The sequence below is a fragment of the Euprymna scolopes genome, chromosome 6 (assembly GCF_053919585.1).
Source record: "Euprymna scolopes isolate OS-2025 chromosome 6, ASM5391958v1, whole genome shotgun sequence".
Taxonomy (NCBI): domain Eukaryota; kingdom Metazoa; phylum Mollusca; class Cephalopoda; order Sepiida; family Sepiolidae; genus Euprymna; species Euprymna scolopes.
In genome coordinates, this window is record NC_136487.1 from 124,721,829 (window position 1) to 124,743,770 (window position 21,942).

General features: G+C 36.1%; 1 protein-coding gene across 1 annotated transcript in view; it reads left to right on the forward strand.

Moving 5' to 3' along the window:
- The window catches only part of LOC145277931 (ankyrin repeat and SAM domain-containing protein 6-like), a 75,648-nt gene that overhangs the window by 40,785 nt on the left and 12,921 nt on the right, over nucleotides 1-21,942 (forward strand). The window contains exons 13-16 of the mRNA XM_080130007.1: nucleotides 1,557-1,632; nucleotides 6,072-6,201; nucleotides 9,858-9,906; nucleotides 13,638-13,705. Coding sequence (XP_079986133.1) covers nucleotides 1,557-1,632; nucleotides 6,072-6,201; nucleotides 9,858-9,906; nucleotides 13,638-13,705 — 323 coding nt within the window. The remainder of the gene's footprint in view (nucleotides 1-1,556; nucleotides 1,633-6,071; nucleotides 6,202-9,857; nucleotides 9,907-13,637; nucleotides 13,706-21,942) is intronic.

Genomic DNA, 21,942 nt, shown 5'->3' on the forward strand with positions numbered 1-21,942 from the left:
TACTCCCTAGATTATGCACCTACATTTTTTAATCGTTTAACTTGAACAATTCTCACTTCTCTGTCCTCTTAGCATCGCGGTAAGATGTCAAGTTTTCTTTCACTTTTTTTTCCGCCTTCACCTCAAGGCTTTGGGTTTGAGCCTACCTACCTACCAAAACTTTTTTTTTCCCTCCTTCACTTTTTTTTTCCCTACACACACACACCGACAAACACCCGGACAACGCCGGGCACTCCCACTAGTCTATATATATAAAAGCGAAAATGTTGGTGTGTGTGTATGCGTTTTTGTGCATGTCGTGTATGGCTTTTTTCCAAGAAGCAATCGGTCGGCTCACAATTTAAAACTTTATATCACGTCGAAATCATATCTACGAGTTAACAATGGGGGTCACCTGTCTATTTAATTTGCCCGATTTTCGAAAGTTAAATATTCAACATTTTTGATTGCCACATGTGGATTCGACTTTTTCGTATCAAAAAAGAAGCGAACAGACTCGCAGTAAATAAAAAATACTGCCCCACACTGAAAGTTGACCTCATTAAGTACGGGCACCTGCCAATTCTTAATCTTACTTAAATAAATTCAAATATGTTTCCGTTAAACGTCACACGTTTTTTTTCACACTTTATTATTTTCCAACTGCACGTCAAGGCTTCGGGTTCAATCCTTCCTACATACCTACCAAAATTTTTTTTTTTTAAAAACAAACACCCGGGCAACGATTTTTGTTTTGATTTACCCAAAAACACACACACCTCCAAACACCCGGGCAACGCCGGGTACCCCTCGCTAGTTTATATATATAAAAGGCAAAAGTGGCGTACACGTTTTTGTATGTCCACGAAAAGGTTTTTTCGGAAGCTCTCGACCACATTACTATTATTTAGAACTTTCTTTATACTTCCTAGATTATAATATCTACGATTTGTGAACGAACCGCATCTCTGCATTTATTTTGGTTTACTTTTATAAAATTCCCTCTATTCCATCCTTTTGTGTGTTTGTTCGGTTTTTTCGTATAAAAACGAAACTAATCAGAGTGAAGTAGGCGGCCTGGCTTTCTTGCCAGGAACGTCTTGAAAGCAATTAGCTTTGATCAATGTGGAGAAAACCCTTCATATCAGACAATTGCTATTCATTTGAGAGTTCTCCCTTTTTTGAGGGAGCTTGGTTTCCCCAACATCATGGGGAAACAAATAAATAAAATTGTGGAAAGCTTAACTGGCCTCCAGCCAATGTTTGTTTCTGTGCGTGCGTGAACTCGTTCACTTAGCAAGTCAACTTTTTGATTGACATCGATAAATTTGAATGCTTTTCACTTCCTCTCGCCTCGTAGCGTTGCGGTAAGATCTCAGCTTTTCTTTCACTCTCTTTTCCGCCTTCGTGTCCCAGGTTCGAGCCTGCCTACCTTTTTTTTTTTTTTTAACACCTCCAAACACTCTGGCAACATCGAGTACCCCCGCTAGATTATAATGTGTCTCTCTGCATGTTGTTAAGAATCTGACATTTTTAAGCATTCCTTCTTAAAACTATATATTTTGTTTATTTTGCAGTCGATTATCAACAACCTCTCTGGTCCGATTATGTTTCAAATCGTCCCACATACACACCAGCCCAACGCCTCTATAAGTGAGTTATCTCCCTTAATTTTTTTTTTCTTTTTTGTGTTTCTTCATTATAAGAGCAAAAAATCGAAATATTGAATTTCAAGTAAAACCGATGGTATCTACTGAATTGTCATGTCGCTGTGATAGACATGTCCAAAAATTTTGAAAAACGATAAGATAGAAAATTAATTATTAATGAAAATAGTTTTCGAAGACAACTAGCGGAAATTGAGTTTTGCTAAAAAAAAAATAAATAAACAGAAGAACTCTAATCATAACAGGGAAGGTGATTATTTTTTTGAAAACTGAAAATCTTAGGTCAATTTAGCAAAACTTAATTTTTGCTCATTCTCTTTGATGGCCCTGTCGGTGGGGCATTAGAATATGCCGACTGCCCCCCTGCAGAAGGTAGAAGTCCCTCAATGGGGGTCCTGGATATGACCTTAAACTATATTCAGTGGTGAAGCCCCAGCTTGTGGGAGTGTGGAGCCACTCTTTAATTACCATTGTTCCCAGGTCCACTCTGACCCGGAGTGGTAGTACCTGTTAGGGTCCCAACTATGGGTTAAATAGAAACCGACATGAAAACAACAAATATATTCTATTAAAAAAATTTTCTTAAATCTTTGGATTTGGCATTAAATAACCCAAAAAGGGTTGATATGCCGTAAAACAACCAACCAACCAACATTCTCTTTGAAAACTGTTTACATTAATAATTTTCTACCTCATCGTTTTTTGTAATTTTTGGATATGTTCATTACTGGTACATAATAATTAAGTAGATACCATTGGTTTTACTTGAAATTCAATTTTTCTGTTTTCAAATTTTGCTCTTATAACGAAGAAGCGCTTTTTTATCATTTTTGTACGCTGTTTTTTTTTTGTTTTTTTTTTTTCTTTTCTTTTTTTTGTTTTTTTTTTCTTTTTCTCAGTACATGAGTGAGACAAAATGATAACCTGCTTGGCAGAGATGTAGAATATAACTAATCATCAACAGGAAGAATAAATACTAAATAAAAAAACCCAAAAAACAAACTAAATGAATCCAAACTGGAAACAAAAGTATAGCAGTCAAGCAAATACGCCATAACAGGGGAGCACATGATTATTGTATCAAAGTGAAATAAACATTTTCTTAAAATACAAAGATCCATGCAATGATCTTTGTTAAGAAGGCTTGTTCACTAAATTTGGTTTACCTACTGATGTCAGAGCAGATGGTAATCAGTCGCACTATGACAAGAGAATATTCTTATCATTGTTTTGACTCTCGAGTATATATCTGACAGTTAATCAATCGAGAACCACATCACTCTATTTAAAAACATAAAATATTAACTGATATGTACTCGAGAGTCAAAATAATGAAAAGAATATTCTCTTGTCATAGCCCTAGTAATAAGTCACAATTAAGCAGACAAGCAAAATGCTTCAACGTGAACAGTTACACGCTACAAGTAGACATGTATTGGTAGTAATTTCTCTTTTAAATTATGGTTCATATATATGGCATAATCACGTTGACACACTGATTCCCGTTAGATCACCAAAATTAAGCAACATTGACGATTTAGGAATTCCAGGTTCTGTATGTGCTCTCTGCTTATCTCGGCATTTTTTCTGGTCATCCTGGACTTCTCCTTGCCACAGGACTTGAGCATTGCCGATTCAGGAGAGGTGTGGTTATAGATTGCCCAACCCTTGTCTCACAATTTCATGTGCAGCTACCCTTAGGTATCCATTGTCTCTCGAGACTAAACATAAGCTTCCACTTCCATTTTATGGTCCATTGGTGAGGCCTCATTTGAGGGGGCTGGGAAGCTATGTGAAATGTGGAAGCTCCTTAGTTCCCATTGCTCTCAGGTCCACTTTTGCCCAGAGTGATAATACCTGTTAGGGCATCTGATGCTACCAGATCAGGCTGTCTGAAGATATGCACTTTCTAACAAAAAGTGCACCAAATATTGATGTTGTTATTATTATTATTATTTTTTTTATTTATTTATTTTTTTTGCCTTTTCAAAACTATGTTCTGTAAAATCTAAAACAAAAACAATTGAATTATTATCTCTGGATAATAGTTAAGTGTCGTGACGATTTAGTTTCAGTATCAGTTTTTATGTATATTTTTCTTTTGGTACCACTTTATCTGGCTTTGTTCTGTTTTTTTATTCAATTTTTTTTTTCTTTCTATGGAAGCCATTCTTTTATGAAGTGGATTTATGAATAATAAGACACCACTATGGAGAAATAATTGGATGAAAACGTTTCTATGTAGATCAACAGTAATAATTTACTCAAACAAGTTACAACTGAAAGGAATCACTTGGAAAATAAAGATGTTTGCTAAGCCAATGTCAATAGCATCCATTGAATTATTCAGTTTGTTTGTTGTCAAAATCCAGAAGCAGATGATGAAACCACTTGAACACATTCATTCTTTTGTCCCAATTTACTTGCTTCCCCATGAGTGCAAAGTTTGTGGGGGATATCCAGTTCCTTAAAAAGGGGCACTCTGGATGGAACAAAGCTAAAAATTGGTTTAACCAAGAAGGCCTGAGGATCAAACAAAACAATGTTAAAAATGAAAAGTACCATATAGAAAACAATGAGTAATTTTCTATATTACAGGTGTCACAGAGCCCACCTGGTTCGAACAATTCAATATTCTCTAATCCTGCCACCTGTTGGCATTAGCATCTGTTTGTCTCTAGTTCTTTTCATTAAAGTATTATTGTCTCTGTGGTAAAAGAAAAAAAACAAATAAAAGCATGGTGTCACGGTTTGTGAAAGCTATGTGGAGATGACCAGCTAATCAGACCACGTCTGATGGCTTTAAAAGACCAGCCAGAAAGAATTTTGAATTTTGGAATGTGTGTGAAACAAGTTTTCTTAACTTTCGGATGGGGGAGGCATTCCTCTGACATTGGTCAGATTGATTCAAGACAGTTAACTCTGATGTAATCCGAGGAAAATAACTCAGATAATGCTGGGGAACAATTACATTCTGTAAATGAATACTGATATTTTTTATAAGTGATTTTTTTTTTTTTCTCTTGATTAAGGCATTATTGTCATAAAACGTGCAGAACCACATAAGAAAGTTTATCAAAATTATCATTTTCTAAGATTTCTTGATATTTTTTTTTTAATTCTCAGGCTTTGTTGATATTTTCTTGCGTATCAAACTTGATTTCTAATCATCAAATTAAATTTATTGGCAAAAAATAGCAAATTGCAACAAGCTATGTAAAAAGCCTAAGGCAATCTTAATCCTCAATATATTAGACATTGTCACTACCTTTGGTAGACTGTTCCACTAAGCAGAATCACAGGCAGAGAATGCTGACTTTCCTCTGACACCTATAGTACACTCTTTGCCGGATCCCATGGGACAAATTCTCGAAATATGTTTTTGATAATGTTTTATGCCAGAAACTTGTCCTCATGCATCTTCCGTTGCTCAGGTGGAGGGGTGATGTTCCAAAGATCAGCAGCGATGATGCACCCAGTGCTGCCTTGAACTGCTTGGTTGTCTGTAACCACAGATTCTGACAACCTGTTCTATGGAGTAGCAACCTGAACCAAAAAAAAAAATCTTCTCATGATTTAATAGAAATCTTCTCAGGTACAGCATCTCTGTCTTTCCACAAGGCCTTTCCTGGTGTGAAGAGGCCACAAAATACATTGTAGTTGGCATGTATGATGTTAAATGCAAATTTGTATTATACAATTAAATCATATTTTATATATGACACATACTAATATATTGTATGCAATTAAATTTTATGTGCTTTTAAATAAAGTAAAAATTAAATAAAGTAAAAATAAATGAATTTATTATTTCTGTAATATTATCTAAAAATGCTCCTCATGGTGAATAAAATAGTTTATGGATTAAGTACATAGAAGATACTGCCAAGCCTGCTGCAAAGACAATCGGCTCCCTCTATCAGGTTAGAAAACTTCTCACATCTGCCATATCCTATAAAAAACAAGTTCTTTTCTATAATTACCCCATATTAAAAACAAAAATACAGAAGAATATGCATGATCTGTATACCCATGACAGAACAAAAATGTATTCTAAAAATGATGCAAATTGATTAAGTAGTTTTATTTTTAAATAACAAATAAAATTTCATCATTGAAGAAGTGACTGTCGTGTCCGCCATTTTGAAAGAAATGTAAAATAAACAAGGGAAGTAACTCAGCAATAATTCTTATTAGATTTATGCTGTAATCTCTACGAATTCCCATTAATTGCTTAAAAATTATTTTCTTATTAAAAAAAAATACTACTTGATCAATTTACATACATTTTGGAATATGATATTTTCGTTTCATCACGGGTACGTACATCATACAAATTTTTCTTTATTTTTGTTTTTAATATGGGGGAATTTTAGATAAGAACTAAAAAATCTAACTGATTCTTGTATTTTTTTTTTTTTTTAGCAATGCCTCCAATACCACATCACCTGACAGTTCTACCAGTGGCAGTTCCTCCATGACCCCGCATAGATCTTCACATGGAGAAAGAAGCAACTCCACCCTGACTCCATCTGCATCTCCAACACCTGGAAAGGTGAATCTTTTATATTTTCCTATTACCAAATCCTTAGATTCCATGATCAATGTTTCTGGCAAAAGGGCAAGAATTGCTGTTTTCTTGGTTGGCTGTTGAGTTGAGCTTCGTAGTTTAGGAGAAACTTTCAATCCTCTGATAATATTCATCATCATTCAACTGTTAATTCCATAAAATTGACAAAAAAAATAAAATGAATGAGCTGCAGCTGCCATGTAGAAACAGCAAAGGGTAGCTGTCCAATTTTGCCTCGAATTGCTCCATAATTGCTGCATCTACTACATTAAATATAAATAACTTTCTACTCAATGAATTTTCATACTTTTTGGATATATCACTGTTTTCGCCATGACAATTAAGTATGTAATATTGCTTTTGCTTAAAACGACATATTAAAAAAACTAATCTGTCGACTATCTTAATAATCACCTACAAATAAAAATCAGCAAAGGGAGATAACTTATATTTTATTTGAAGCATGTAATACGATTTTTCGGTACTTGTACAGACATTAAAAAATGAAAATATTGAAAAAAGGTGATACTGTTTTGGACTGAAGATCTCCGGAAAAAAATTTCATTTAATTTGATCGAGTAGTTTTTTTTTTTTTTTTTTTTTTTTTTACAGCGGAAAAACATGTTCTTATGAGAGCGCGTTGAAGTCAGCCATTGTGAAATTTGTTGAACATGCCACAGGGAGATAACTCTGTGTAAAACACCGATACTCCCTCCCCATCTTTAATTCTAGCTTTTCTTCCTAAAAATTGTACCTTTTGCTCGATATAACAAGTTGTTTTTGTGCTGTAAAAAAAAAAAAAAATAAACTACTTGATGAAATTGAGTGAAATTTTTTTTTTCGGAGAACATTCTATCTTACAGTTAAAATTTTATTTTTGCTAAATAATTAAAAAAATGTGTTAACAAATAAAAATGAAAATCTATGACTTCACTGCATCCAGGCAACAATGGTAAGTACAGCTAATGGAGAATAAGTTCATTTTGTATATTATTTTAATTGGAATTCATTATTGAGATGAGTATTATTTTATTAATTTAATTATTGCGGACTATTTTCCTCGTCTTTCTTAGTTGTTGTTTCACAACATTTCGAGCAACTATCCCCCTGCCCTTCGTCAGGTGGTAACCGCGACAAGATAGGAACTTCGAATCTCCTAAATGCATTCTCGGCAATCACTGCCATCCATAGTTGTTGTCGTCTCACCACGTTTTTGGCCAAGTAAACCTCTGGCCAGTGAGTAGGATTGAAACCGCTATCTTCAGACAATTCTTACATGGAACCATAAAGATTCAACGTGGCGTAGTTGATAGACGTTAAATCTCTGTTTCCAGATGAGAATTGTCTGAAGATAGAGGTTTCAATTCTACCCAAAGCCAAAAGAGAGGCAATTCTAATAAAGATTGACTGGATTATTTTCCTTCTATTTTCAAAATTTTCCTACAATTAGAGGTTCCCAAATGCTAATAATTCCTAAGCTTGGTCTGCTAAGTAATTTTTCTTTTTTTTTAGCATATGTGCATTGAGTCGCCTGACTCTCCATCTTACATCCCTGCTTCAGCATGGAAGCTTATCAGAGTATTTTTACCCTTATTGGAACTGTTTTTCATGAATTATTCAGTTTCTACCTTATCGATTTTTATTTTTGCATATGTTACTCTTTGCGACATGACAATTATGTAAGTGCCATTTGTTTTACTTGAAATTGTTTTTTCATTATTTAAATGTAGAAGTGCTGAGCAAAATTCCCCTGCTCAGAGAATCGAGTGCAGTTTAATCTGATGTGGTTCTTATAAGCATTCAATATATAAAAGCTGCAGTAGAATTACTGATAAGTTGAGAGAGGATAACCATGCAAGAAGCATAAGATAATGGTGATGGATAAAAAGGTTGTTCAGAAGTTTTGTTTCCTTGGCAACACCACTTCAACCTTCTTCAAGTGTATCTTGCCAAACTCAGGAATCTGCATAGAATTTCCAATGGAACTCTTTATCTAATTCATAGGGGAATTTTCGGTCGTCCACACTGTGGATTAAACCCTCAACTTTCATAAGAATGTCACTTTTACAACTGAATTTTTCCAAGAGTCTTTGCTGACAATTCTGGTATGCATTTTAGAAGCATTAAACCTATATTATGTCTAGATTTTTATTTTTTTATTTATTTTTTTTTTACATGGTAGTCGCCACTTATCAAGGCATGGAAGCTACTCGGGGATAAGGGTTATTGCGTGTACAGTAATCATGGGGATAGTATCGTAGTAATCGTTAGTAATGGAGATTTGATAAAGTGTCTTACTTAAGGGGGCGGTCTATCAGGAATTTGTTTATGTTAGACTTGAAGACATCAAAGTTGTAGTCAGGTGGGAAACAGGCAAACGGAAGAGTTCCACAGGCGAAAGAAGCTTTGTTCATGGAATCTGTTTTGATTTTGGCACAGATAGAATGGGGAAAATTATTGACAGTGGTTTCAGCTAGACAAGTGTTTTTTGTGAAAGATTGGTGAAAGGGGACCAGAGATTGGAGCTCAAACGAGGACTTGCCATGGAAATAACGATAAAACAAAGACAGGCTCGCAACGTCTCTTCTGTGGGAGAGAGGTTGCAGGGAAAAGAAAAGGGTATCCCCCACTAAGCCATGAAGTTTATTTTGTACTCTGTCAAGGCAGGATAAGCTGTTTTTAGCAGCTCCTGCCCAGATGTGGCAGCAGTACTCCATCCTTGGACGTACTTGGCTTTTATATAGCTAGAGAATTGCATTAGGAGTGAGATATCGTCCCGAACGGTAGAAGGATCCCACCATTTTCCCAGCGACCTTGGCAACAGACTTGATGTACGTGTTCCATTTCAGATCAGGAGTAAAGGTCAATAGCAGAAGCTTGTCAAAACATGGAGCCTCTCCAAGATGTAAATGTCACTATTTATTACTATGTATTATTACTTTAATATAAATCTCATCTGTCTGTTTAAATGTATGTCTGCCTAAAACTTTCGACAGAGGCGACGGATTTTTACGAAATATGTATCATTTTGAACCTCAAACCTTCTGACGTCAAATATCAAAAATATTGGCCAAAAACATTAATTTCTCCACTCTCAACTGGGCACTTTTCTACAGGGAGGGGTCGCTTTCTTTGTCAATATTTTGGAAAGTCATCGCCTCTTTTCGATTGTCTAGCCTTAATTTAAACCTATGCCACTTCTGGTTTGGCGATGGGTGCAACAGCTAACATGTCATTTTTTTTTTTTCACTTTCTTTTCCTCCTTCGTGGTACAGTTTCAAGCTTGCTTGCCTGCTTACTACCACATTTTTTTTTTGTGCTCAACCAACACCCTTACGGGTTCGAGCCTGCCTACCTACTATAACTTTTTTTTTTTTTGCTCAACACACACCTCCAAACACCCAGGCATCGCCAGGCAGCCAGGCTAGTTACTATATATTTATTAGTGGTTTCAGCTAGACGGGTAAATATTTGTGAAAGATTGGCGAGGGGGACCAAAGATTATAGCTCAAACGAGCACTTGCCATGGAAATAATGATAAAACAAAGACAGGCTCGCAACGTCTATTCTGTGGGAGAATCCTCATCTCCAAAATTCAGAAACGCAATATTTAATTTTTTAATTTTTTTTTTCATTTTTAGACTGAAGAGGAAAGATGTGTGGATTATAAGAAGAATATGGTGTCAGAAGGTCAGTCAGTTGTTAAAATATATTTTCTCTTTTTTTTCTTTTTTTCTTCTTTTTTTTCTGTTTTTTTCTTTGTTTTTTCTTTGTTTTTTCTTTTTTTTTTTCTTTTTTTCCTTTTTTTTCCTTTTTTTTCCTTTTTTTTCCTTTTTTTTCTTTTTTTTTCTTTTTTTCTTTTTTTTTCTTCTTTTTAAGTCTTATGCTATCTCATTGGCATTGGATTATTCAGAACTCCTGTACAGTTTTCCCTGAGACTGACTTACAAAAATATGCTAGAAATATACTTTCTTGTTTTTGTTTTTTCCAAATATTTTCTTGTAAAGACAAATATCTGAAATTACAGACAAGGTAATGCCTGGGAGGATGGTCTCGTGTCAACAGAACAGATACTACACTACTACTAAAACATATTCTGAATATACTCAGCGAAAATCAACTCCGAAAGTATATAAAAATATTTGAAACTTTATATACAGCATTAAATGACCCAAAGAAGGTCGACATGCTGGTTAAACAAACAAGATACTACACTACACTACCTCCCTCAAATACTTCCCAGGAAGAATGTAAAACAGACACTACACTACCTTCCTTCTCACTCAAAAAAGGAGTTAATGCCTCGGAGGATCGTATCATGATGAACGAACATATACAACACTGACGCCCGCCTATAAGGCTGAGGTGATATCTGAGAGGATGGAAGGATGACAGGAGAACAGATACTACACTAACCTCCACCCCTCCAGAAAAAAAAGAACGTAACAGCAGAACTCATAGCCCCTTAAATTGAATATCAAAAGATCAGACATTAAACTGAAATAATGTTGTAAACTGAATCGAGCATTAAAGATAGTACAGAAATATAATTAATAGAAGTAGTAGCATAGTTTCAGCTTCAAACACCAAATCTCTATTAATATAGCGAAACAAGCAACTCACTAGACAGGCAACTGTTTAGTGCAGGGTTTTTCAAAGTGGGCTTCATTGAGCCTTGGGATTCCATGACTGAGGCTGAGGGGCTTTGGAAACATTTCTTAAAGCGGATCAAATGTTTTATATGGAAAAATTAAATGGCTGCAGACATTTTATAACTGATCTTTATTACTGGAAAAAGATATGATACATAACTACAAGTGTAAAGAGTTTCAGGATGGTTTGTGAAAAAGTAAATAAAAAAATAACAAAAAATGCAACAATTTTTGATGGAAAATAGTTGTAAACTCGAAAATATAGTAAAATCATGAACAGGAACAACTAATGAACAAGTACAAGTTAAAATTTGAAATTAATGTTTTTTTTTTTTTGTTTTTTTTTATTACATTTTCACCCCAAACAAGGCAAATTGCCACTTTGGTGTAGGGGGCTACTATCAGGGGCAACAACTACTGGGGTACTATGTAGGGATTTGGGCAGCAAGGTGTCGGTTCACGTTACACTTGAACTTCTGCACGTCAGTACTGTTGGGGAAGCAGGGACCTGGAATGGAATTCCAGAGTCTTGCGGTTCTGGGGAAGAAACTATTGGAGTAAAAAGATCTTTTACATCTAGGGACCTCTACAGTGTGGGGGTGGGATCTAGTAGCCTGTCGGGTTTGTCGAGGGTGCTCGCGTCGTGGGGGCACAAGTGATTGCAGTTCGTCAGAGCATTCACCACTAAAATACTTGTAGAAAAGGCAGAGGGATGCAACATTTCGTCGATGGGACAGAGGCTGAAGCTTAGATGCCAGTTCAGGGCCTATCAGATTTGCGATTCTCTTTTGAACCTTGTCAAGGAGCGAGAGACTAGTAGCAGATGCACCAGCCCAGATGTGGCAGCAATACTCCATACATGGGCGAATGGTGGCCTTATAGAGGTACAGGATACTTTCGGGTGTTAGTAGTTTTCTAGCACGGTAGAGAGAGCCTACCTTTCTTGCAGCGGCCCTGGCAATGCCTTCAATGTAATTGTTCCAACTCATGTTTCCTGTGAACGTTAGGCCAAGGAGTTTGAAAGATGGACTCTCAGATAAAGAGTCGTTGGCCATTGCTATGGGTGGTAGAGAGGGTTTCTTGTAATTATTGAATGAAACTAGTTTAGTCTTGGCAGCATTGAACGCAACCAACCACTTTTGTCCCCATTCCACTACAGATTGGAGGTCTTCCTCTAGTGTTTCTGCCATTTCTTTAGAAATGTGTTCATTCGTCTTCCTGTCGTGTCTGCCATAGAGTGTAGTGTCATCAGCATATATACCCATCTCAGAGGCAATGTTGTCGGGGAGGTCATTTATGAATATCAGGAACAATAGAGGTCCAAGGATAGAACCCTGGGGCACTCCCGCTTTTCATATTTTAGAAATTGTCTTGTTAGTGCTCCATGAAAATATGTTTGTCCTGCTCAAGGGCTCCATGGTGTCCTGAAGTTTGGCAAACCACGGTCTAGTGCAGGTTTATAAAATGAAAAGAAAGCTATACACCTTTCTCCTCTGTTTTCATCTCTCACTGTAACGAAGCCACGAACACATATGTGGTAGCATGTATGCAAATCTCACGTATGCAAATGACCAAGCAGTCAAGCTGTAACAAGATGACATTACAGCATTGAAAGAGAGGGAGAGAGATCTGGAACCACGTGGTGGTGACCGGGAAGCACATACCAGCATGAGATAGTTATATAATCTCATGGCATCATAAGAGAATGAAAAAAAAAACCTGGCAAGACGGCAGAATTTTGTTAACCACATGGCAGATGAGGATAACTGTAAAAAAAAAGATGCAGGCATGGTTTAGAAAGTACTGTGAATAAATGCCTTTTGTTAAAACTGAAAAAAAAAAGCTGAGTTGAATTTCTTTCTGTTGTTCTTTTATGACTGTCTCTATATACAATGTGTTGAGTCCATCACACCATCTTTTCTATTAAAAAAAAACATAAAAAAACTAATTACTAATGTAATGTTGTTGGTGTCTATATAACATGGAGGATATAAATCGTGTATATATTTATGAGTTTCTATTTTCTTCTAGTGTATGATTGTATGCGAGTGTATATATGTGTACCTATGACCATCTAGCTAAGGTTTGTTGTGTGTGTATGTACATTTAAATACAGTTCATGATGGAACAAGAATATACATAAATACCTTTATAACACAAAGGACGAATAACACTTATTTGGAGTTTCAACATTTGGTCAATCGGGAACATATCTGGTTCATTCTTTGGCCTTGTCTTGAAGGAAAAGCAGCAGTTGAAATTCTCCTTTAAGAACAATAGAGCCTCGGGTTTTATTGTCGAAACCTTTTATTCCAGAGTGTTTTTTTCATTTTGGGAAGTTGCAAAACTGATTCTGACTATTGCCATTTCTGACCCCTTCTACTCTGAGCCATCATAATCTGTCAACCATCTCTGTCTGTCTCTCTCTCTCCATTCCGACTAACTCTAATTAATTTCCATGTATCTCAAAAGGACCATGTTTCCCTCTAAATGACTTGATTAGTATATGTCACTAAGATAATCACCTGATATTTTTACATGTCATTATTTCTAAGTTATCAACTAACTTATTATGATAACATTTTTAAGTTACATTCTTGAGTAATGTGATAACAAATATTTATTCGAAATATGTTTTATTATTTCACTTATTTTAGCTGATCAAACATTTTGGCTTGAATAATCATGATAATTGTCAACCAGCACCCATTCGGTGTTGCCCGGTCAATATCTAACACTAAATTAGTTTTGATCAATTTTACTTTTCAGATGAAATTTCTGGAATTCTACGGAAACTTTCTTTGGAATGCTACCACCCTATTTTTGAAGAACAAGAGGTAATTTTAAGATAATCTTTTTTTAATTATTATTAGCTATATCTACCCGTTATCTGGAAATCTTTTTGTTGGATAACGAGAGCATAGGTTTCTTATTTTAGAATCGAAATGAATAATGCATGCTCAGCTTGTATTTAATGTAAATCCAATTTTACTATTTTTCTTTTCCTTCCGACACACACTTGTGTGTTATCCGCTATAATACATTAAATGGTAACAGAACGTATTTCAAAACATGTGCATCACTAGAAATGTAAAAACCTCGGATATAAAATATTTGTAGTTTTGTGAATTTGCAGTTGACTGTTCACTGGTCGTGATCTTTATCTGAATTCAGTGCGGCTTAATTTGGACACTGACCATATTCTATGATCTTAGTCAGCAGTGCAATAAAGGGGACTATTTTTTCAAATAAAATTACAATTCCGACTTGGCGACAAATAACAATGTTTTATTTAGTGAAATCGAATTGGTAGTTGCTTTATCGACTAACAGCAAGCTTGCAACATGACTAATGAAATCGCATTTCGTCAAAGCAAAAATAACCGGCTACTCACCAGACCAGACTCAAATTCCCATTTTCTAATTTTGTTCGCTTGGAATGTACAACCACATGTTCCCCTGCTAGACAACAATCGCAGATCCCGACAATGCTTTCTCTGTGGTTCCTTTCTCCTTCATCTTTTCTTTTAACCATGCTGTTGTCTCTCACATTGGCGACTGCTGTGGGTGCAAGCACAATGGCTCACGAGTAGTAAAAAATAAACACCCTCAAGAGAAACAAAAGAAAACACAAACTCCAACATATTCTGTAGTTATCAGTTGCACTGTATGTGTGTGTGTGTGTGTGTGTGTGATACCATCTGTTCTTTGTTAGGTTAATTAATAAGCGTAGTTAAATTAATAACATGTAAATAATAAAAAAATGTACCTTTTTGTTCTTAAAATAACTTCATTGTGGAAGGTTATCGATGATAACAAAGAAATCAATTAACACTTAACATTTTCTCAGCATACACAAAGACATAGGGAGAGACACATCTGTACATGAAAAGGGGGAGACATGTTGCATTACATGCCTTTCATATAAAAGCAGTCAAAGGGAGACAACTCAGAATTATCAATTTTAAGATACACATCACCAGTTAATCGAAGGGAGGCAACTCCAAGCTGCTTACACCACTGAAAATAAGGATCAAAGAGAGACAACTCTTCAGTATCCAAAAATCCACCAACATTGATATATTTAAAACACCATCAACCTTCTGAAATCTAACGTCTGCATCTTAGTCTTCTGTTGAGGCTGGGTTAGTCAGATGATTTTAGTTCATCTTGAACTGCTCAGATTCACAACCTGCCTTCAACTGTTGCAAACGCAAGACTGTTCGTAAATTATCACAAAACTCACTGTTACTCCTAAAACTAAATCTAAATATATCAACCTCGATGTCCAATCTTTTGTCTCCGTAACTACCACACCTTGATTAACAATTCTATTTCAGCTGGCTATGTATGCCTTGGTGAATAACTTCCTCTCTATTATTTTTCTGCTAACCTCATTTCCCGTACCTTTGTTCTGCTGATAAACTTATTCCTTAACACTTTGGGGGGTGGGGGGCATCGAATCCTATTTCCCGTTATCCTCAACTAACAAAATTTTACTTAGCCAACATTTAATAACAGGTTAACTACATAGATCTATCTCTCTTTTACATTATGTTTCGTTTTGGAATTTCTGTTCATGACGTCATATCCTGAAATATATTCCTAATCTCGAATTTCACTTCTCGCAGAATTTTCCAATCTCTGCTTAATTTTAACCTAAAGTGAAAAATTTCCTGTCTTCACCTCACTTTTACACACTTGTCGCGTTTATATGTAGATTTTTTTTTTTTTTTAATTATGTATTTTTATATTAGACAAATATAAAGGATAATCTGTATGATGTAACGAAACTATCATATTCCAAAATTCACATAAATTGATCAAGTGGTTTTATTTTTAAACTAGCAGGGAGACCCAATGTTTTTCTGTTGATAAACTTATTTCTCTTCTTTTTTTCACTTCCTAACACTTGGGAGGGGGGGGGGTCAGTAGTATCACAGGAATGCAAAGACATCATTTGCAAATTGAGTTGACCACCCAATGAACTCCACTTGAATTTCAGCAGTTGTTAATTTGAGTTTTTTTTTTTTTTTTTTTTTTTTTTTTTTAAATACCATTTTTATTGCTAAGTGTGTCAATGGCATGAGCTCTTAAGAATACCGGTCCTGGATATGACCTTAAACTATACTGGTGCTACCAGATCAGGCTGCCCTGTGGCTTCCTGAGACGAAATGCACCTACATTGACGTTTTTTTGTTTTCTGATCTTTTTTGTAAAACTTAATTATGTTCTGCAAAACCAAAAACAAAAACAACAGCCTATTCCCGCCCCCCCTTTTTATTTTATTTTTTCCTACCTTACTCCCGGTCCTGGATATGACCTTAAACTACATCCGATGGTGAGGTCCGGCTTACGGGCTTGGGGAGTGTGGAGCCACCTCTTAATTGCCATTGCTCCCAGGTCCACCCTGACCCGGAGTGGTAGTACCTGTTAGGGTCCCAACTATGGGTTAAATAGAAACAGATTTTAAAAAGGAAAAGAAACAACAAAAAAGAAAGAAAAAGAAAACAAATATATTCTATTAAATTATCTATTTATTTATTTATTTTTTTGCCCTGTCGGTAGGGCATGAGAACAAACCGACTGCCCCCCTGCAGAGGGTAAAAATCCCTCAATGGGGCAACCAGTTAGCCGTGGGTTGCTACCCGTAAAGTCTTAGGACGTGATCCTGGTGATTGAGCGAACCTAAACCAGGATACATAGAAGTTTAGGCACCGCAACACATTACTTTGGCCCTTACTTCAATTAGACGGGCGGTCAGAGAGGCCCGATCCGACCAATCGGCCAGTCACGCCAAGCCCCACCATATATTGCCCATTCCAAAAACTCACTACTAATACAACACATCCCCCCTCTCCCACAAATAACCCTACTCCCTAATATATGATGGAAAGCGGTGGCTGAGGGTCAATCGATTAGGTGTGAATATCGATGACGAGGCTGTAAACCCCTCAGGATTGCTACAGATCCCATAGCAATATCAAGAGAGAACAGATAATCATTATGATACCACCAAAGTCGGTTATATCATCATTGTATCCCTGTAGAGGCTGGGCGAATGGGTTTCCCCCCAGGCTCTTCCCAAATAGGACTCCGAGGTGGGTGGGGAACAAAGATGACGAAAAAAGAAAACAAAATATATGGCTTATTCCTCCCAAAATCCACCCAACCACCCAAAGAGAACCCACTCTGATGTCTCTGACATCAGTAGCTCTGACGAAGAGACGATAAAACCAAGGAACTCAACATTCGTAGTAATAGAATCAATGGAGGAAACTCCTTTGAGCAAACTATCACCTTTTAAAATTGAAAAAAATCTTAAAACTCTAAAACCAAAGTCTATTAAAAAACAATTTAATGGCAGCCTACTAATAGAAACCCATAACGAAGAACAAACTCAAGAAATATTGAAACTAAAATTATTTGAAAACATCAAAGTCAAATGCTACAGACATCCAACCCTAAATACCTGCAAAGGAGTAGTGAAAAGCCACGAACTTGCACTTTGTCCCTTGGAGGAAATAAGGACAAACTTACAGAAACAGAATGTGTTAGATGTTCGCAGAGTTCAAATTAAAAAAAAACAGTGAGAAAATCGATACCAATACATATATACTAACTTTCGATTCCCTCACCATACCCAAAGAAGTGAAAGTCGGATATATGAAAATAAATGTAGAAATTTATATTCCAAACCCCCTCCAATGCTTCAAGTGCCAGAAGTTTGGACACCATCAAGATCGGTGCACACGATTACCAGTGTGTGGAAGATGTGGAGAAAGCGACCCACACATTGACTGCAGAAAAGATTTCAAGTGTGCCAACTGCCTGGGAAACCATGGCGCTGGCTCTAGATATTGCGAAATATGGAAAAGAGAAAAAGAAGTGACCAAACTAAAACATATAAAGAATATATCCTACCCAGAGGCCAGGAAAATCATCGAAACTAAAACATATGCAGATGCAACAAAAAAAAACTAATCCAATCAACAATCAAAATGGTCATATACATGTAACGGATACAACTGACAAGAAAATTGATGTCCTAAGCAAACTAATAAAGGAAATGAAAGAACTATTAGAAGAAATGAGGAAAATGAATAGTGCAATGTCTGCAATCAATCCAAGGATAATATTAAGTAAAGACACTACTGAACCACAAAAAGAAACAAAACCACAAACCATTTCTACAAAAACAACCGAACAACCATCAAACACATCACAAGCCAGAAAAGAATCAAAAATCCCCCCAGACAAAAAAAACAAAAACAAACAAAAACAGGAAAAGAAAGATCCCGATCTATATCTCGAACAGGGACTCCGACAGAAAATAGATTTGAGGGATTGGAGACGATGGAAGTTGAACACAATTCCAAATGATGAACAAAATATTACAATGGAATATCAGAGGGATAAAAGCAAACCAAAATGAACTCACATTATTAATAACAAATATGAGCCCAGCACTTGTCTGTCTACAGGAGACCTTTCTGAAAGAAAATAATACCATCAACATAAAACACTACACATCTTACAACTACATAAATAAAGATACGGACAGAGCTTCTGGAGGCACATCAATACTTGTGAAGAATGAAGTCCCTCAAAGACAAATAAATATAAACACAAACTTGCAAGCAATTGCAGTTTCAGTGACTCTACATAGAACTATAACACTTTGCTCAATATACATCCCTCCAAAAGATACAATCAACGAAATTGAGATAACTCAATTAATAAAACAACTCCCTAAACCCTTTTTTCTACTAGGAGATCTCAACAGTCACAATGTAATATGGGGAAGTAAAGAAACAAATAAAAAAGGAAAAGAAATAGAAAACATAATAAATAAAAATAATCTATGCCTCCTTAATAATCAAAACTACACCTATATGTACCCAGCAACAGGTACTTTCACCGCCATTGACCTTACCTTATGTGATCCTTCCATATATATGGACTATGACTGGAAAGTACACAATGACACCTGTGGGAGTGATCATTTCCCAATCATCCTGGAAAGTCTAAGTACTAGCACTGAACAAAAAACACCCAAATGGAACCTACATAAAGCGGATTGGGAAGACTTCCAGGAACAGTGCAAAAACCAATTAATTATCGAAAAGAATGATGAAGATGACCATTTGAACTACTTCATTAAAACACTCACAAACATAGCAAATAATACCATACCGAAAACAACCAAAACCAACAATCACAACAAACCTTGGTTCACAAAAGAATGCAGAAAAGCCATCAGAGCTCGACGAGCTGCCTTGAGAAAATTCGAAACGTATCCAACAAGCGAAAATCTGGATTTCTTCAAAAACAACAGAGCAAAAGCCAGACGAATCATAAAGGAATCCAAAAGAACAACTTGGAGAAATTATATATCCAAAATTAATGTGAATACCAAGGCGAAAACAGTTTGGAACATGATGAGGAAAATAGAAGGAAAGTGTAGTAGTACACCAATATCCCACATCTCTAAAAACAACAAAATATACACTGATCAAAAAGACATTTCCAATAACCTGGCAGATAATTTATCAAAAATTTCATCATGTGACAGACAAACAGAGAAATTCAAAAAGATTAGAGAAAAGGAAGAGAAAAAGAAAATTCTATTTAAATCACAAAATACTGAAAAATACAACCAACCTCTTACCTTGCCTGAATTAAAAGAATCGCTAACCAAATCCCATGACACAGCTACAGGGCCCGATGAAATTCCATATGAAATCCTCAAAAAACTTCCAGAAACCTCAATGAAATACCTACTTGAAATTTTCAATATTATATGGTCCAGTGGAAACGTACCCGAGACCTGGAAAGAGGCCACAATAATACCAATCCCCAAATCTGAAAACTCAAACATCCAATCCCAATCAAGTAACGTCTCAGATCCATTGAATTTCAGGCCAATAGCTCTAACAAGCTGCATTTGTAAGATCATGGAAAGGATTATAAACAAAAGACTAATCTGGTTCCTGGAAACAGAGAATCTTATTACAGAATTTCAAACAGGATTCAGGAAAAACCGAAGTTCAATAGACCACATAGTCAGACTTGAAACCTTCATCAGAGAAGCCTTTGTAAGGAAGGAACATTTAACAGCAGTGTTTTTTGACATGGAAAAAGCCTACGATACTGTGTGGAAGTACGGTGTTACAAGGGATCTGAAGGCGCTTGGACTAAAAGGCAGAATGCCAATTTTTATTGAAAACTTTTTAAAAAATAGACGGTTCAGAATAAAGGTTGGCACAGCTCTCTCGGACTTCAAAGAACAAGAGAATGGAGTACCTCAAGGGAGTATACTGTCAGTGACCCCGTTCAGTATCCGAATTAACAACATTGTAAAAAACCTTAACCCTGGGGTAGATTGCTCCCTATATGTGGATGACTTCCTAATATGCTGTAGATCTAGATATATATCTATAATAGAAAGGAAGCTTCAATTGTGCTTAAACAAAGTAATGAGATGGACGGAAGAGAATGGATTTAGATTCTCCAAAAGAAAAACGAAATGCATGCATTTCTGCAAACTAAAGAACATGCATAATGATCCTGTCCTAACCATGGAAGGAATGCCCATACCCGTTACTGACCAGTACAAATTCTTAGGGATTTTATTTGACAAAAAGTTAACATTCATCCCACACATAAACTATCTGAAAAAAAAATGTAACAAAGCTGTAAATCTTTTGAGAGTGGTAGCACATACCGATTGGGGTGCAGACAGGGAAACACTCCTTAAACTTTACAGAGCACTAGTCCGCTCAAAGCTAGACTACGGTTGTTTCATATATGGATCAACCCGAACATCATATATAAAAAGCCTAGACCCTATTCACCATACTGGCCTAAGATTGGCCCTAGGAGCATACAGAACTTCCCCCGTGAACAGTCTATACACGGAAGCACACGAACCCCCACTAGATCTAAGGCGAGAAAAGTTAGCCCTTCAATATTTACTGAAACTGAAGTCTTGCCCAAACAACCCTGCATACCAATGTACCTTCTATCCTAAATATGAAGAACTCTTTAACATGGGAAGAAAAACTATCAAAACGTTCGGGCTCCGAATGAAGGAAAGCATTGAAGAATCGAAAATTCCAATCTCCAGCATTCACAACTTCATACTGCCTAAAACACCCCCATGGACCATGAAACAAGTTGAAATAAAACTCAACCTAAACAAAAAGTCCAAATCTACCACAAACCCTATTGAATACCACGACGAACTTCAACATTTAAAATTACAATATTCAGACTACACCTTTATCTACACAGACGGGTCTAAAAGCAACAATCACACTGGATGTGCAGCAACGTACCATAAAACCACAATGAAGAGAAATCTTCAAAATGAAGCATCTATATTCACTGCAGAGACTATAGCTATCGATCTAGCACTCAACATAATTTCAGAGGAAACCACCAAAAACTTCATCATTCTCACAGATTCTCTATCAGTCCTATTATCTATACAAAATCAAAAACAAGAAAATCCACTAACAACAAAATTAATAGAAAAAATCAATATCCTTTCAACTACTAAAAACATTATTCTTGTCTGGATCTCCAGCCATGTGGGGATCAAAGGCAATGACAGGGCAGATATAGCTGCAAAAAGATCTTCTCACCTTCCAACTGACAATTATAAGATTCCACATACTGATCTTAGACCCCAGATAAAAGCATACATACAGGAAAAATGGCAACTGCGGTGGAGTCAGCAAGAGGGCAACAAATTATACTCAATCAAACCTGAACTTAAGGAACGATGTCCAGACATCAAGAGATCACGCCGAGAAGATGTGATACTGACTCGGCTGCGCATAGGGCACACCAACTTTACTCATTCTTATATACTAAATGGAGAATCGGCGCCAGAGTGCATCCCATGCCAGGAGACACTCACAGTAAAACATATCCTAGTTGGGTGTGATGACCTTGCCCTAACTAGAAAATTATATTATACAGAAAGCAATATGGAAGACCTTTTTGAAAAGGTCAACTCAGCAAATATTCTAGCATACCTAAGGAAAGTAAATTTATATAAGAAAATT